General features: G+C 38.9%; 1 protein-coding gene across 1 annotated transcript in view; it reads left to right on the plus strand.

Moving 5' to 3' along the window:
• ANKRD42 (ankyrin repeat domain 42) overlaps positions 1-15,286 on the plus strand; it is a 74,191-nt gene that overhangs the window by 55,112 nt on the left and 3,793 nt on the right. Inside the window, exons 11-12 of the mRNA XM_011996417.1 lie at positions 6,132-6,276; positions 14,347-14,429. Of these exons, the coding sequence (XP_011851807.1) occupies positions 6,132-6,190 (59 nt within the window). The 3' untranslated portion in view covers positions 6,191-6,276; positions 14,347-14,429. The remainder of the gene's footprint in view (positions 1-6,131; positions 6,277-14,346; positions 14,430-15,286) is intronic.

The raw sequence follows: 15,286 nt of genomic DNA on the forward strand, positions 1-15,286 counted from the left end.
TTTTTTTTTTTTGAGACAAAGTCTCACTCTGTTGCCCAGGCTGGAGTGCAGTGGCATGACCTCGGCTCGCTGCAACCTTCATCTCCCGGGCTCAAGTGATTCTTCTGCCTCAGCCTCCCGAGTAGCTGGGATTACAGGCATGTGCCACCACATCCAGCTAATTTTTGTATTCTTAGTAGAGACGGGGTTTCACCATGTTGGCCAGACTGGTCTTGAACTCCCAACCTCAAGTGATCCGCCTCCCAAAGTGCTGGGATTACAGGCGTGAGCCACTGCTCCTGACCGAGGAGCTTTTATTAAGTACATATTCTTGAATTTGTAGGTCTGGAATGGGGCTCAAGCACATACATTTTTAAAAAGCATCCCATTTGATTCAGGTGTATGCAGTTTAGAACCTGCAGCTCTAACCTGTTGGTAGATAAATCATTGGTGTTAGGAAGAAGAGGCTGTGATTTGCTAAGCTGGTCCTGTAAAGCAGAGTTTCTCAACTTCTATACTCTTGACAATTTGGGCCAGATAATTATTTTGTTGAGGCAGGGTTTTCTGTGCACTGTGAGATGTTTAGTAGCATCCTGAGCCTTCGCCTACTAGATGCCAGCAGCACCTCCCTGTTCCCACTCCCAAGCTGTGACAAGCAAAACTTATTCAGAGGTTGCCAAATGACCCTTGAGGAAGAAAATCACCCCAGATAGAGAACCACTGCCATAAAAGATGGAGATGTCATGGTTCTGATAGTTGGAGAATAGTTCAGAGTATCTCTCAATATACTTCCTTCTCTTACTATTCTCTTGCATAGGTGCTACAAGTGACCAATCACAAAATTTGTGGCTGGTACTTATTTCAGTTTTTCTAATTTTCTGTTACATAGTAGATTGCACGTGGTCCTGTAATCCACCATTAGTCCTAAAACACTGCTAGTCTTTTTTTTTTTTTTTTTTTTGAGACGGAGTCTTGCTCTGTTGTTCAGGCTGGAGTGCAGTGGCATGGTCTCAGCTCACTGCAGCCTCCGCCTCCTGAGTTCAAGTGATTTTCCTGCCTCAGCCTCCCAAGTAACTGGGATTACAGGCACGCACCACCACACTGGCTACTTTTTTTATTATTTGTAGAGACGGGATTTCACCACGTTGGCCAGGCTGGTCTCGAACTCCTGACCTCAGGTGATCCACCCACCTCGGCCTCCCCAAGTGGTGGGATTACAGGCCTGTGCCACCGTGCCTGGCCAATACTGCTAGTCTTTTAAAACCTTCTTGTTCATAGCATTAATAGTCATAACAACCTGATACATGCTCCAGTAGCAGGGAAAGAATCCTCCATTTAGGTATTTCATTGCATGCTCATTTTAGTATTCTGTTACTTATATTTATCCTTCTTTGTATATACCAACCTTCCTCCACCCCCTCTCCAAACCATACAGACACTAGTCTAGAGGAAGAATATGCTCAAGAAGACCAGCACCCAGTGGACACATGAGCTGTTATATGTCTAACTAGGTTCCTATTCAACTCTGTTTTGCAGTGAGAGCTTACAAGAAAATTGTAGAATTGAGACACCTCCTGGAAATTGCCGAGAGCAACTACAAACACTTGGGAGGCATAACAGAAGAAGATTTAAAGCAGAAGAAAGAACAGCTCGAGTCTGAAAAGTAATGTCCTCAAAACTTTAATGATTTGTTTTTAAATACCTCTGTAAATGCCATGTGAGGGTTTGTTCATCAGCAACTTTTTCTTTCATCTTGCCAAAGGGTGTTAGGTTCCATCCTGCTTTTCTCCTAAGCCTCCAGATGGCAAAGGAGTTAAGATTTTTAAATAATTGTGATAAAATACACATAAAATTTACCATCTTAACCATTTTTAAGTATACCATTCAGTAGTGTTAAGTACGTTCCCATCGTTGTGCAACCAATCTCCAGAACTCTCTTCATCTTGCAAAACTGACATTCTAATGTAGTCTCTGAACATTTCCATCAGGCTACACTGCCCATTCATAAATCTGAGACTAGGTCTTATGTTCACTGATTATAGTACCCATCACAGAATGCTCTTGCATCTAGAGGCAGTGAGCAAGTGGATGGTTGTCTCTACCTTTCACTTCCTGCACCCTAAATTGGCTCTCTGGATGATGGGTACCTCTCTAATTGCAGTTGGCTCTCTGTATCTGTGGGCTCCACATCGTGGATGCAACCAAACTTGGAGATACAATAATCAGGAAAAAAAAAAACTATGGTTGTGTCTTTGCTGAACATTATAGACTTTTTTTTCCTTGTTATTATTCCCTAAATAATGTGCTACAACAACTTATTGTATACTACTACAATAAGTAATCTAGAGATGATTCAAAGTATACAGGAGAATGCATATAGATTATATGCAGATACATATGTACTGTACCATTTTAATGTAAGGGACTTAGCATCCATGGATTTTGGTGTCTGGGGCTTCCTGGAACCAATTCCTCTTTGATACTGAGGGACTACTGTAGTTAATAGCTGCTGGGATAGAGGATGCCGTGAGCTTCTTTCATCCTACTGTCTCTCTGCTTGTCTATCTGCTTTCCAGAATGGACAGGGAACAGAAAGAGATAGGAGAGGAAACTTTGGATTTAATCAAACATGGGTCCGGAAAGAGAACCACACATGGATTCCCTTCTTTGTTCTCTGCTTTTCCTGCCCTTTCCTTTGGTTGTGTCTTGTTCCGTCACACTCTTGGAACTGCCTGTTTCCCTTTTTCCACCCACTTCCGAATCTAGCTCTGAAAGAGGTCTGCTAACTGTATTCAGAGTAACATCTAAATCTTTGATAAGGATTAATGTAGTTAAGCTGACATTTGGCTCTAGTTTAAAAGAAAGAAAATAAAAAATAATATAAGGATTAATGTGTCATTCTTCCATGGATAGGTACTTGGGAATTTAAACAGAAGGCAAAACATTAGGCCAAAATACTCTTTTTTCTGTTTTTTTTTCCCTGCTACCCTATTAACTGAAACTACTTCTTGATGTGATTTTGATTTTAGACACTAGGAAGCTGTGGCAGACTGATTTTTTTTGTTTGTTTGTTTTAAATCAGGGGCTTTCTTGGTATCTCACAAATCATATCGTATAGGTGGCTGTCCACTGCCTCTACATCGTTTGAAGTGTTTTGAGATGTAGAATTTTTTTTAGTGTTAACCTTGGTCTAAGAGCCTAGCTGAAAGTTCTTAGATTCCTTGTAGTCTAGAAAAGTACTTCATGGTGGAAAAATTATTTCCTACTAATGAGCTTTAAATTTTGGTTTCCTTTACTTTTCTTCTAAAGCAGATTACTATACTACCACTACAGCTATTTGTATTACTTCTAAGCACTACTATATGCTATGCACCAGAGAAGCCCCTTACATACTTTATCTCAGACAATCCTCACAACTCCATGAGCTATACGGATTAGGACACCAAGACTTAATATAGAGGTTAAGTAACTTGGGTAAAGTCACAGAGGGGGTAGAGCCAGGATTTGAGCCTAAGTCTATGATTCTAACCCTGTTTAAGATCATTATAATTTTAATAGTCTTTAATGGAACTTTTAGTCGACTAGTTATGGATTAGTCGCTCAGTGTGAAATATTATTAATGTAAGTGATTTTTGAACAGAGTTTTTTTAAAAAATTGCTTTATGTTTATGCCAGAATGCATTTTCATATCAGCTGAGATGGCAGTGTTTCTTCTAAATTCCACCCTGAGTGAGTTTTAATTCTTCTCTAGCATTTGTTCTCCACTTTGCGTTAAGTGCATCTTTTTTTTGTTTTGTTTTGTTTTGTTTTTGTTTTTCTTTTTTTTGAGACTGAGTCTCGCTCTGTCTCCCAGGCTGGAGTACAATGGTGTGATCTCAGCTCACCATCTCCACCTCTCGGGTTCAAGCAGTTCTCCCGCTTCAGCCTCCCAAGTAGCTGGGATTACAGGCACCTGCCATCATGCCATCATGCCCAGCTAATTTCTGTATTTTTGTAGGGAAACCCATGTTGGTCAGGCTGGTTTTGAACTCTTGACCTTAGGTGATCTGCCCACCTCAGCCTCCCAAAGTGCTGGAATTACAGGCGTGAGCCACCACACTGACTTTTTTTTTTTTCATTTTTAGTAGAGATACAGTTTCATCATGTTGGCCAGGCTGGTCTCAAATTTCTGGCCTCAAGTGATTCACCTGCCTTGGCCTCCCAAAGTGTTGGGATTACCGGCATGAGCCACCACACCTCTCTGTGTTAAGTGCATCTTAAGACATTTATTCTTTGGGTACAAACTCCTGATCTTGCATATAGTTGTAAAGAAAAACTGGACAAGTATTGGCTTGAGGGATATCTTTTGATTTTTGTTGTTGTCCATCAGTTAGACCAATCTCTCAATACAATAAAACATATTTGTGTTACTCTGTCCTGGGGATGATATTCCCTTCTTATTTGCCGAACTTCTAGACTTCCACAATTGACATTCTTCCTCTCTATCCCCAATCTTAACCTTACTCACTTCTGTACCAGAGCTACTACTGTATATTCTTAGATTGCCCTTCCGGGACCCAACCTAACATGCCTTGGGAATTCTGTTTCCCCTCACCATCCAGCCATAAGGTAGAAAAATCCTGGTTCAAATTACATCTCCTCTTGTCTGGATTATTGCGACATCCTCCTGATCGGTCTCCTACTTCCTGTCCCTGCCTTCATATCCCCCACTCCCCTACCCTGTAGTCTATTCTCAACACAGTATCCAGAGTAATCATATTAAAACAGGGTAATCATATCATATCTATTGTAATCATATTAAAACAGTATCCAGGGCAATCATTACAGGTCAGATTGTGCCATTTTTCTGCTCGGACCCTCCAGTGGCTTCCCATTTCCTTCAGCATAAAAGCCAAAGTCTTTACTATGATTTAAAAGGTCTTATTTACTCTGGTTCTCTTTTACGTCTCTGACTCACACTACTGTCCCTCTCCTTTTTCTTTTTTTAGAAAGGGTCTCACTCTGTCACCTAGGCTGGAGTGCAGTGGTATGATCACAGCTCACTGCAGCCTTGACCTCTTGGGCTCAAGGGATCCCCCCACCTCAGTTTCCCAAGTAGCTGGGACTATAGGTGTGCATCACCGCAGATAATTTTTAAAAAAATGTTTTTGGGGGTAGAGATGGGGGGTCTCACTATGTTGCCCAGGCTGGTCTTGAACTCCTAGGCTCAAGCAATTCTTCTGCCTTGGCCTCCCAAAGTGCTAGGGTTACAGGTGTGAACCACTGTGCCCGGCCTCTCTCTCTCTCTCTCTTTTTTTTTTTGAGACAGAGTCTTGCTCTGTCATCCACGCTAGAGGGTAGTGGCATGATCTCAGCTCACTGCATCCACGCCTCCTGGGTTCAAGTGATTCTCATGCATCAGCTTCCCAAGTAGCTGGGATTTCAGGTGTGTGCCACCACACTTGACTTTTTTTTTTTTTTTTTTTTCGTATTTTTAGTAGAGATAGGGTTATACCGTGTTGGCCAGGCTGGCCTCAAATGATCCACCTGCCTCAGCCTCCCAAAGTGCTGGGGTTACAGGCATGAGCCACCATGCCTGGCCTCCCTTTTATTCTTTAAACGATTCTATTGCATTGGCCTCTGTTTTTCTTGTACTTCTTCAGGCATACTTCTACTTTAGGGCCTTTGTACTTGTTCCTTTTGTCTGGAATGCTTTTCCTCTAATGTCTACAGGGTTATCTCTCTTATTTTCTTCAGGGCTTGGCTTAGAAGCCCCCTTATCAGTAAAGCCTTCCCTAGCCACTGTAGGAAATGTTAAGCCCCTCTTCCACAACATTTTATACTACTCTTTCCTGCTTTATTTTTGTTTTCTCCTTTAGCACTTACCACCTTCCAACATACCATATATTTTACTTATTTATTTTCCTTATTGTCTGCATATCTCTACTATGCAGTAGTAAGGTCCAGGAAGGCAGATTTTGGGCCTTTCGTTCACCACTGTATCCCTAGTACCTAGGTCAGTGCTCGTTCATAGTAGAACCTTAATACATATTTGTTGAATAAATGATTTCTTTGTTTTATTTGCCTTAAATACAATGCATGAATGCTTTCCACTATTAAAAATAGTTAGTTGACATTGGTGATTGATTTTTAAAAATTTTTGTTTTTGATAGGACCATCAAAGAACTGCAGGGCCAGCTGGAGTATGAGCGACTACGCAGAGAAAAATTAGAATGTCAGCTTGATGAATATCGAGCAGAGGTTGATCAACTCAGGGAAACACTGGAAAAAATTCAAGTCCCCAACTTTGTGGCTATGGTTGGTGTCCTTTTTAATACATTTATTTTTCTCAACAAATATATACAAGAGTGGCTAAGAGTACAAGCTTTGGGCTGGGGCTCTTTGGACTTGAATCCTGGCTATAGTCTTTTTTGATTTGGGCTACTCATTTAACCTTTTTGTGCCTCAGATATAAACTGGCGATGATAACTTATACTTTCTAGAGCTGATGACAGGATTAAAGGAATATATGTACACACACACACTATATGTAACTATGTAACTTTCTATATACACACACACATCTGTCTTATCTATCTATCTATCTATCTATCTATCTATCTATCTATCTATCTATCTATCTTCAAACAGCAGCCTGGTTCCTAAGTATTATTTTTAATATTGTACCATAGAAGGAGAAAATATTCTCATAAGCAGAGTAATCAATAAGAATTCTAAGACAGCTAGAGGATATGTATATTTTAATATTCTAAATAACCAAAATAAAGTGCTTTGAATGGAATCCATATTTTCTTTCCATAGGGAAGTTTCTTCATCAGTCATCATGGATGAATTAATTCTGTTTGAGGCTTGTGTCACCTCAAATCTGATCTATTAATATTATAGAATCTTCCTGGCTTCTTTTTATTTTGCACAAACTAGTCATTGGTCTCTTCAATAACCACTTTAAAAATATTAAAATAATAAAACATGTTTGTTGTATAGTGTTAAAAACAAGACAGATGTTCCTTCTGACACTAAGTTCCACTCTCCAGAAGAAGTTATTGTTAACAATTTAGTACATACCATATTAGACAAAATTCTATTTATCTGCAAACATGCATGTGTATTTCTATGCATATGCAAATATAATCACTTCCTCAGTTTCTCTGGGTTTTGGTGTCTCACCAGTGGTTGATTTTCCAAGAAATATAATTAACTATAATAATTAATCTATTCTCTTCATTTTGCAACCCTCTTCTTGTACAACCTTTAGCACATGGGGAAACTTTAGTATCAGAGAGGCCAGCTATACAGTCATGTGTTGGTTAGAGGGCTACAGGACACAGTACCATTTATAACTTACTGCTTCCAATCAAATCTGTTACCTCTCCACCTTGTGGCAGGGACTCTGTGACTCCCAGTCTCCTCAAAAGTAGAAAGGTAAGTTGTCGTTCTTTGTTTTTTCTTTTTTTGACACAGGGTGTTGCTCTTGTCACCCATACTTCAGTGGAGTGGTGCCATCATAGGGCACTGTAGCCTCAAACTCCCTAGGTTCAACTGATCCTCTTGCCTCAGCCTCCCAGGTAGCTGGGACTATAGGCATGCACCAACACACCTGGCCAATTAGTTTTTTTTATTTTTTTAATTTTTTTTCTGTAAGGTCGGGATCTTGCGTTGTTATCAAGGCTAAGTTGTTGTTCTTCAGCTGCCTAGGTGGGACAATATTTTGGGGTGGTCACCCAAGCTACACATTTTCTTTTGAACCATTCCAAACTGTCTACTTAGAAATGTTTTCTGTCTTTTAACTATTTAGAAATTCTCGTTGCTTACTCAGAAGCATCTGTTCTCAGGTTGGATCTGGTTTCATACTCCACAGTTTTGCTTCCCTAAAACTTCACTTTACCAACAATGTGTAGGCTTTCAGGAGAGCTGACTCAAGGTCCCTGTGCTCAGAATTCATTGTTTTTTGCATTCTTGCTTTAGGTTATACCTAATTTTTGTAAATAAGCAAATGTCACTGAGCTTTCATGGCAGCTGCAACTCTGGCACTGTTTATTTTCACTTGCAAAAGCTTGAATCTCAATTTCCTTGTCTTTAAAATGAGGAATAATAATACCTACCTCATAGGATTGTATTGATGTTAAATGGAATATTGTGTAGAAATCCTGAATGCGGTTTCTAGCACACAGAGGTATTCACTATATAGTAGTAGTCGTTGTATTATTTACTCCCTTTCTTTTTTTCCATTTTCTATATTACAGATGAATTGATACGGTCAGTGGATAAATAAACGTGTAGAGCCACATGCAGCTAAGGATAGGAAGAATTTATTTGGGAGTCTAATTATATATAAAGTATAAGTAAAATGAACTTATCATTCAGAACTATAAATATGGAATCCTCAAGAAGCTCTAAGTCTTTCTCCTGCCACCTTCTGGTCAGGACCTATGATTGCATTCTATTGTACCTTAAGATCCTCAGACCCCAAAATAATCAGCAATAGTACAATTTTTACTGAGAAAAAAAATCTTAGAATAGTTTCCTAGGATAGTTTGACATATATAAAGCACTTTTTTGATAACAGCTGTTTTTATAGCACTTTCTCAGATATTATCTCATTTTAGTCTGCATCAACCCTATGAGGAGGTAGAATGATATATATATATTTGATCCCGTGTTATAAATGAGAAAGCAGAGGCTCAGAGAAGTTGAGAGTCTTGTTAGAGCATACAGCTAGTATAAGGCAAGAGCAAACTCAGAATCTCTGCCTCCAGATTATATTTTTCTAATACTTCTGTGGAAATGACTATCAAATCCATACTTTAGTACTGTTGTCCCCACCAGGGCTCCCCACCTGTATTTCTCACTGCTTGTCAACTGGACATTTCCACCTGAAATTCTCGGTGGTGCTTGAATTAAAAAAAAAAAAAATGTTCAGAACCAAGCTCAATATCAAGACCAGATTCTCTCCCCTATCTCTGCATTTAAATTAATGGCATCACTATTTTCTCAACTACCCAGTCTTGGACTCTTAATGATTAGCTATGTTTTCTCCTTTAGGTCATACAAAAAGTGAGCCCATCCCGTAGGTGGGAACATGCTCTCTACTTTCACTGCTTCCCTAGTTTAGGTTTCTATATCTTTCTTTCTGAACTACTGTGATAGAATTTTGGTATTTACTCCTTCCCTATCCAAATCCATTTGACTCACAGTGGTCAGCTTGATTTTCTTGTCACTCCTTGGATTGAAAATCTTCCTTACCTGAATAAGTACTGATTCTTCAGTTTGACATTCAGCCCTAACCTACCTCATCAACCTTATTTTTGTCTATTCTCCTACATATATTAATAGCTTATTTTTTCTTAAGCTACCCTATGCTTTCCCATCATTAAGCCTTTGTTCAATTTGTCCATATACCTTGAAAACTGCCTGTTGACTCTGTAAAATCCCCTAGGAACCGTCTCATTTATCACCCCTTTCCTAGTCTCCCTGGTCACACGTGATCTCTCCTTCCATCAAGCACCTTGTACTGGTCTGAGGGCTTCTTGTCATTTGTAGAACAGCATGATTGGGCACTTAGTTTACCCACAGTACTGAAAATCTAAGTTTTTTGAGATCATTTAACTTATGTTAATAACATCATCTTGGTCATCATTAACAACAGGTTTTGAGTATATTGGGCTTAGTGTTAAGACTTTATATTCAGCAGATATAAGACTTTATATTCAGCATCTTCATTTTACAAATGAAGAAATCAACTCTCAGATAAAATGAACAATTTATAAAGTTACAAAGCTTGTTAGATGGCTAGCCATGATTTCAACCTGTCTAGCCCCAAGTCTATGCTTTTAACACCACTTGTTACTGCTATTATAAACCCCTCACACTCCCTCTTTCTGTGCTTTTAGGAACATTTATTTTGAAACTGTTTCTTTGAAAACTTCTGATGATAGCTTTTTTTTTTTTTTCTGAGACGAGTCTCGCTCTGTTGCCCAGACTGGAGAGCAGTGGCGTGATCTTGGCTCACTGCAACCTCCACCTCCCAGGTTCAAGCAATTCTTTGCCTCAGCCTCCCGAGTGGCTGGGAGTACAGGTGCCTACCACCACGCCTGGCTAATTTTTTTTGTATTTTTAATAGAGACGGGGTTTCACTATCTTGGCCAGGCTGGTCTTGAACTCCTGACCTTGTGATCCACCCACCTCCGCCTCCCAAAGTGCTGGGATTACATGTGTAAGCCACTGTGCCTGGCCTGATGATAGCTTTTTAATAGGGTTAATTTACTTATGAAAACTTAAAAATTGGTAATAATTTTGTTAAAATGTTACACTATAAGTTCAAACATATATTTCAAGATATGTCTTAAATTGGAAGTTGAGATGATAAAATATAACATAGGATATCTTCATGACCTTGGGGTAGGAAAAAATGGGTAGACTGGACTTCATTAAAATAAGACTTCAGTTCATCAAAGATTATATGAACAGATTTGAAAAGGCAAGCCAAAGTGTAGAAAAACATATTTCCTTTCTTTCTCTCTGCTTTTCTTTCTTCACTCCTATCTGAAAAAGTTGTATCCAGAATATATAAAGAACTTATACAAATCAATGTGAAAAAGACAGTCCAGTAAAAAAACTGGGCAAGACTTGCATAGGCACTTCACAAAAGAAGATATCCAAGTGGGCCAGTAAACATGAAATTGTGCTCAAAATCACTGGTTATTAGAAATGTAAATTAAAACCCAAACAAGATACCAATATATACCCATCAGAATGGCAAAAATTAAAATGGACGTTACCAAATGTTGGTGAGGATGTGGAACAACTGGAGATTTTATATACCAATGGTGGCAGTGTAAATTGGCTTTACCACTTTGGAAAATTAATTCCTAGTGGAATTAGTACATGTTTCTTTGTGTACACAGGTGGACACCAAAAAATATACACATGAATGTTCTTGTCAGCCTTATTATATATATCTCTCAAACTAGAATCATCTAAAAATTCCCTCAACAGTAAGAATCAATACATTTTGCTATATTCATACAATGGAATATTATATAGCAATGAAAATGTATGAATTACTACTCTACACATCACTATGAATGAATTTCACAAACACTGTGCTGACTAAAAGAAAGCAATATGAAAGAGTACATACTGTATGATTCCATGTAGTCCACAAATTGGTAAGATAAGTCAGTAGTGCCTAGGAAGGGGCAAATGGAGGCTTCTGGGATGCTGGTAATGTCCAATCTCTTGATCTCAGTCATGGTCACAAAATGCATCAAGCTGTACCTTTTTTTCCTTTGTGCTCTTTGATATATATATAGTACTTAAAACAGTAAATTTAAACTAATGTTTTAAGTATTTTTTTAATATATATATATTTAAATATATACTTAAATATAATGTAATAGCTTTGGCAGAGCTGTCTGTCCACAGAGAGATTTATGTAGCACTGAACTTATAGCTTCTGTCTCCAGAACCAGTATTATTCAGGAAGTCCTTGATCTACAGCTTTGGGCCATGTTTGCTAATCAAGAATGGCTAACCGGGAACTGGCAATATTCCACGGTTACCTTCCATGTTTCACTTAACCTTATTTTCTACCTACAAAGGTCTGGAACAAGGTTGAACTTTGATATGGTTTCTGCTGGGCTTCTCTCTGACCTATGACATCCTAGCTTATGTACCTAGAGTGGCCCGTGGAGTAATTTGAGGATTTCAGGGAGTTTATCCACATTTAACTCTTGGCTTGGGGAAGTTCTAAAAGTTTGTGATTTGCCTTTCTTTCTCTTTGTTTATACCCTACTTTTTTGGGGGAGAAGGGTTGGTTTTGACACTGTTAAGAGTCTGTACTGGTAAGCAGGAAGGTGGAATTCTCTTATAGTTTCATATGCTGTCTAGAATTTTCAGACTGCATAGACTTTTTGAAAAATAAGAATTCCATATATCCCAGCAGTAATTGGTAGATCCACAAAGTCAACAGTTTTATGTGTAGAATTTTAATCTGTTCAACAAACCTGTTAATTCTTTCAGGGTAAAAAAATATATACATTTTCACCACAAGGATTTTTGTCTAATTTTGTTGTAGTAATAGATTGCATTTACATTTAGAATTGCTTTTGGTGCTTAAGCATTATGATTCATGTATTTAGTATCTTAATATATAGTTCTGTTGAGTTTAGGAGAAAACATGTATTAGGGAGAAATACACTTCTTGGCTATAATGTAAGATAAAGAAACGAGTAATCTTGGTGAAAAATGTTCTCCAAATGCAGAAGCTTTTAGAAATTTGGAGATATGGAACCTTCAGTGAACAATTATGGAAGGCCTGTTGAATGCCAAGCACATATTTTCTTTTGAAGTAGTTGTATTTTAAGACTTGGTTTGATAGAACAAGTTACATATTTGGCGTTAGGAGGGACTTTGTTATTTAACCACTGTTTCTAGAAAATTTGGAATCCTTAAGGTCTCTTCTAATATATAAAAGGTAAAGAAAAATAAGTATTACTGTCTTTGGAACTCTTTAATTAATTTTTTTGAGACAGAGTCTCACTCTGTGCCCTGGCTGGCATTCAGGGTCATGATCTCGGCTCACTGCAGCCTCCACTTCCCAGGCTTAAGCAATCCTCCAGCCTCAGCCTCGTGAGTAGCTGGGACTACAGACATGAGCCACCATGCCCAGCTAAATTGTTTCTGTATTTTTTGTAGAGAGGGGGGATTGTTCTCCAGGTTGGTCTCAAACTCCTGAGCTCAAAGCGATCTGCCCACGACGACCTCCTAAAGCGCTGGGATTACAGATGTGAGCCACCATACCCGGCCTGTTTCTGGAAGTCATAACTCTTATTAAAGCACTGGAAAATTGGCTATATCTGACAAGTAGCCACCTCTTCCCCCTAAATTTTCTATATTCTTTCTCTAATTCCATCTAGTTAGATTAGGTTAAACTCCTGCCCCACCTGAGTGTTTTTCTTTTTTCTTTTGAGACAAGGTCTTGCTCTGTCGCCCAAGCTGGAGTGCAGTGGCACAATCTCGGCTCACTGCAACCTCTGTCTCCTGGGTTCAAGCGATTCTTATGCCTCAGCCTCCTGAGCAGCTGGGATTACAGGCATGCATCACCAAGCCCAGCTAATTTTTGTATTTTTAATGGAGATAGGGTTGGCCAGGCTAGTCTTGAACTCCTGACCTCAAGTGATCTGCCTGCCTTGGCCTCCCAAAGTGCTGGGATTATAGTCGTGAGCCACCACACCTGGCCTCATCTTTAAAATATTGGTAATGCTACTCACTACACTTTATTTTTTATGTATAGTACGAAGAAGAGTTGTATCATATGCTAAGTCCCAATCAAAGGTTTGTTATTTTTCTTCAGACTGGCCGCTAAGCTTTTTTTCCAAGAGAAGAGACCATCTGTATTGCCCTATGCCCACAAACACCTGGCCACTATAAGAGAAAGCTAGAATTTTATCCTACTCTCAAGTTTGCAGCTGAGGGATATGGGAGGGACCAGATGCATGGTTGTTTTTCCAGGCAGTGTTGGATAATGGCAGCTTACTTCCATGTTCACACACTATTGAGTTAAACTAACTGGACTCATTAGAAAAGGTGTGGGCAGGAACACCCTGGGGAACTAACTCCAGCCATGGGCTCTCCCCAGGGACATGGTCCTTGTGCTGTTCTTAGAGCGTCTGTGTTCAGAGCTGTCCTGCCTAACTAGATGCAGAGCATTTTTGATTGGAAGAATTACTCAAAGATAATTAACATCTAGTGACCACTCATTGTGTTTCCAGCCCTGCTTGCTCCTTACCATAGTATTTATTGATTCTTCCGTGCTGGGTCTTAAGAATACCAAGATGGACAAGAAATATTCAGAAACAGTGAGACCAGGAGACTAGGCAAAGTGCACAATGAGACTAGAGCAGTAGAGGGATCAAGTACAAAAACAAAAGAGGGAATGGGGAAGCTAGGGAATGATTCGCAGCACTATGGGACTGGCAAAAGAATCCAGAAGATGACATACTAACACTTTCAGTTACCAATATCTTGTTAAATATTAGTGTCTGGGGATCTTTAGGTAGAGATAAAACTGAATGAGATAACATTGAAAATTGGCTATATCTGACAAGTAGCCACCTCTTACCCACTAAATTTTCTATATTCTTTCTCTAGGTCTTAAGTTGCCTCCTAGTCATACGATTCAGCACAATATAATACACTGGTACTTCAGATTTGGGAATTTATTCACAAAAAATCCTAAAAGAAATTTAATCAGAGTTGAAAATACTAGCATGGTTAATTTTTTTTCTTTTGAATAGGCAATGTAGAAAGACGAAAATGTGTGCTAGCATGAAAATTGTATTTGACCCTCTTTTCCTTTGTTTATAGGAAGACAGCGCTTCTTGTGAGTCAAACAAAGAGAAGAGGCGAGTAAAAAAAAAGGTTTCTTCTGGAGGAGTGTTTGTGAGAAGGTACTAATCAGTGAAATGACTAAATTAACCTGCTAGATTTTTCTCTTTCATTAAAAAATTTGATATAAATGTAAGTCTATACAAACTCTCTCAGAATTACTCTGATATGCTTCTATTCCAATTCTGAAGGCAGAAATGTTAAAGAGATTTAGAGATTTTTTAAATGACATGGACTCAGTTGTACACCTTCTCCCGATATTGTTCTTATATAACTCTACACAGGCAAGACAAGAGATTTATGAGTAATTAATTTTACAAGTATTTACATAAGCTTTAAAATAGCTGGTATAGTAATCAAAAGAAATCTAGTTATAGTTCACTTTCTTTTTTTTTATTTATACTTTAAGTTCTAGGATACATGTGCATAACGTGCAGGTTTGTTACATATGGATATATGTGCCATGTTGGTGTGCTGCACCTATTAACTCATCATTTACATTAGGTATATCTCCTAATGCTATCCCTCCCCACTACCCCTCCCCCACGACAGGCTCCGGTGTGTGATGTTCCCCACCCTGTGTCCAAGTGTTCTCATTGTTCAATTCCTACCTATGAGTGAGAACATGCGGTGTTAGGTTTTCTGTCTTGCGATAGTTTGCTGAGAATGATGGTTTCCAGCTGCATCTATGTTCCTACAAAGAACATAAACTCATCCTTTTTTTATGGCTGCATAGTATTCCATGGTGTGTATGTGCCACATTTTCTAAAACCAGTCTGTCACTGATGGACATTTGGGTTGGTTCCAAGACTTTGCTATTGTGAATAGTGCCGCAATAACCATACGTGTGCATGTGTCTTTATAGCAGCATGATTTATAATCCTTTGGGTATATACCCAGTAATGGGATGGCTGGGTCA

Source organism: Mandrillus leucophaeus, unplaced genomic scaffold (assembly GCF_000951045.1).
Source record: "Mandrillus leucophaeus isolate KB7577 unplaced genomic scaffold, Mleu.le_1.0 Scaffold512, whole genome shotgun sequence".
NCBI classification, from domain to species: Eukaryota; Metazoa; Chordata; class Mammalia; order Primates; family Cercopithecidae; genus Mandrillus; species Mandrillus leucophaeus.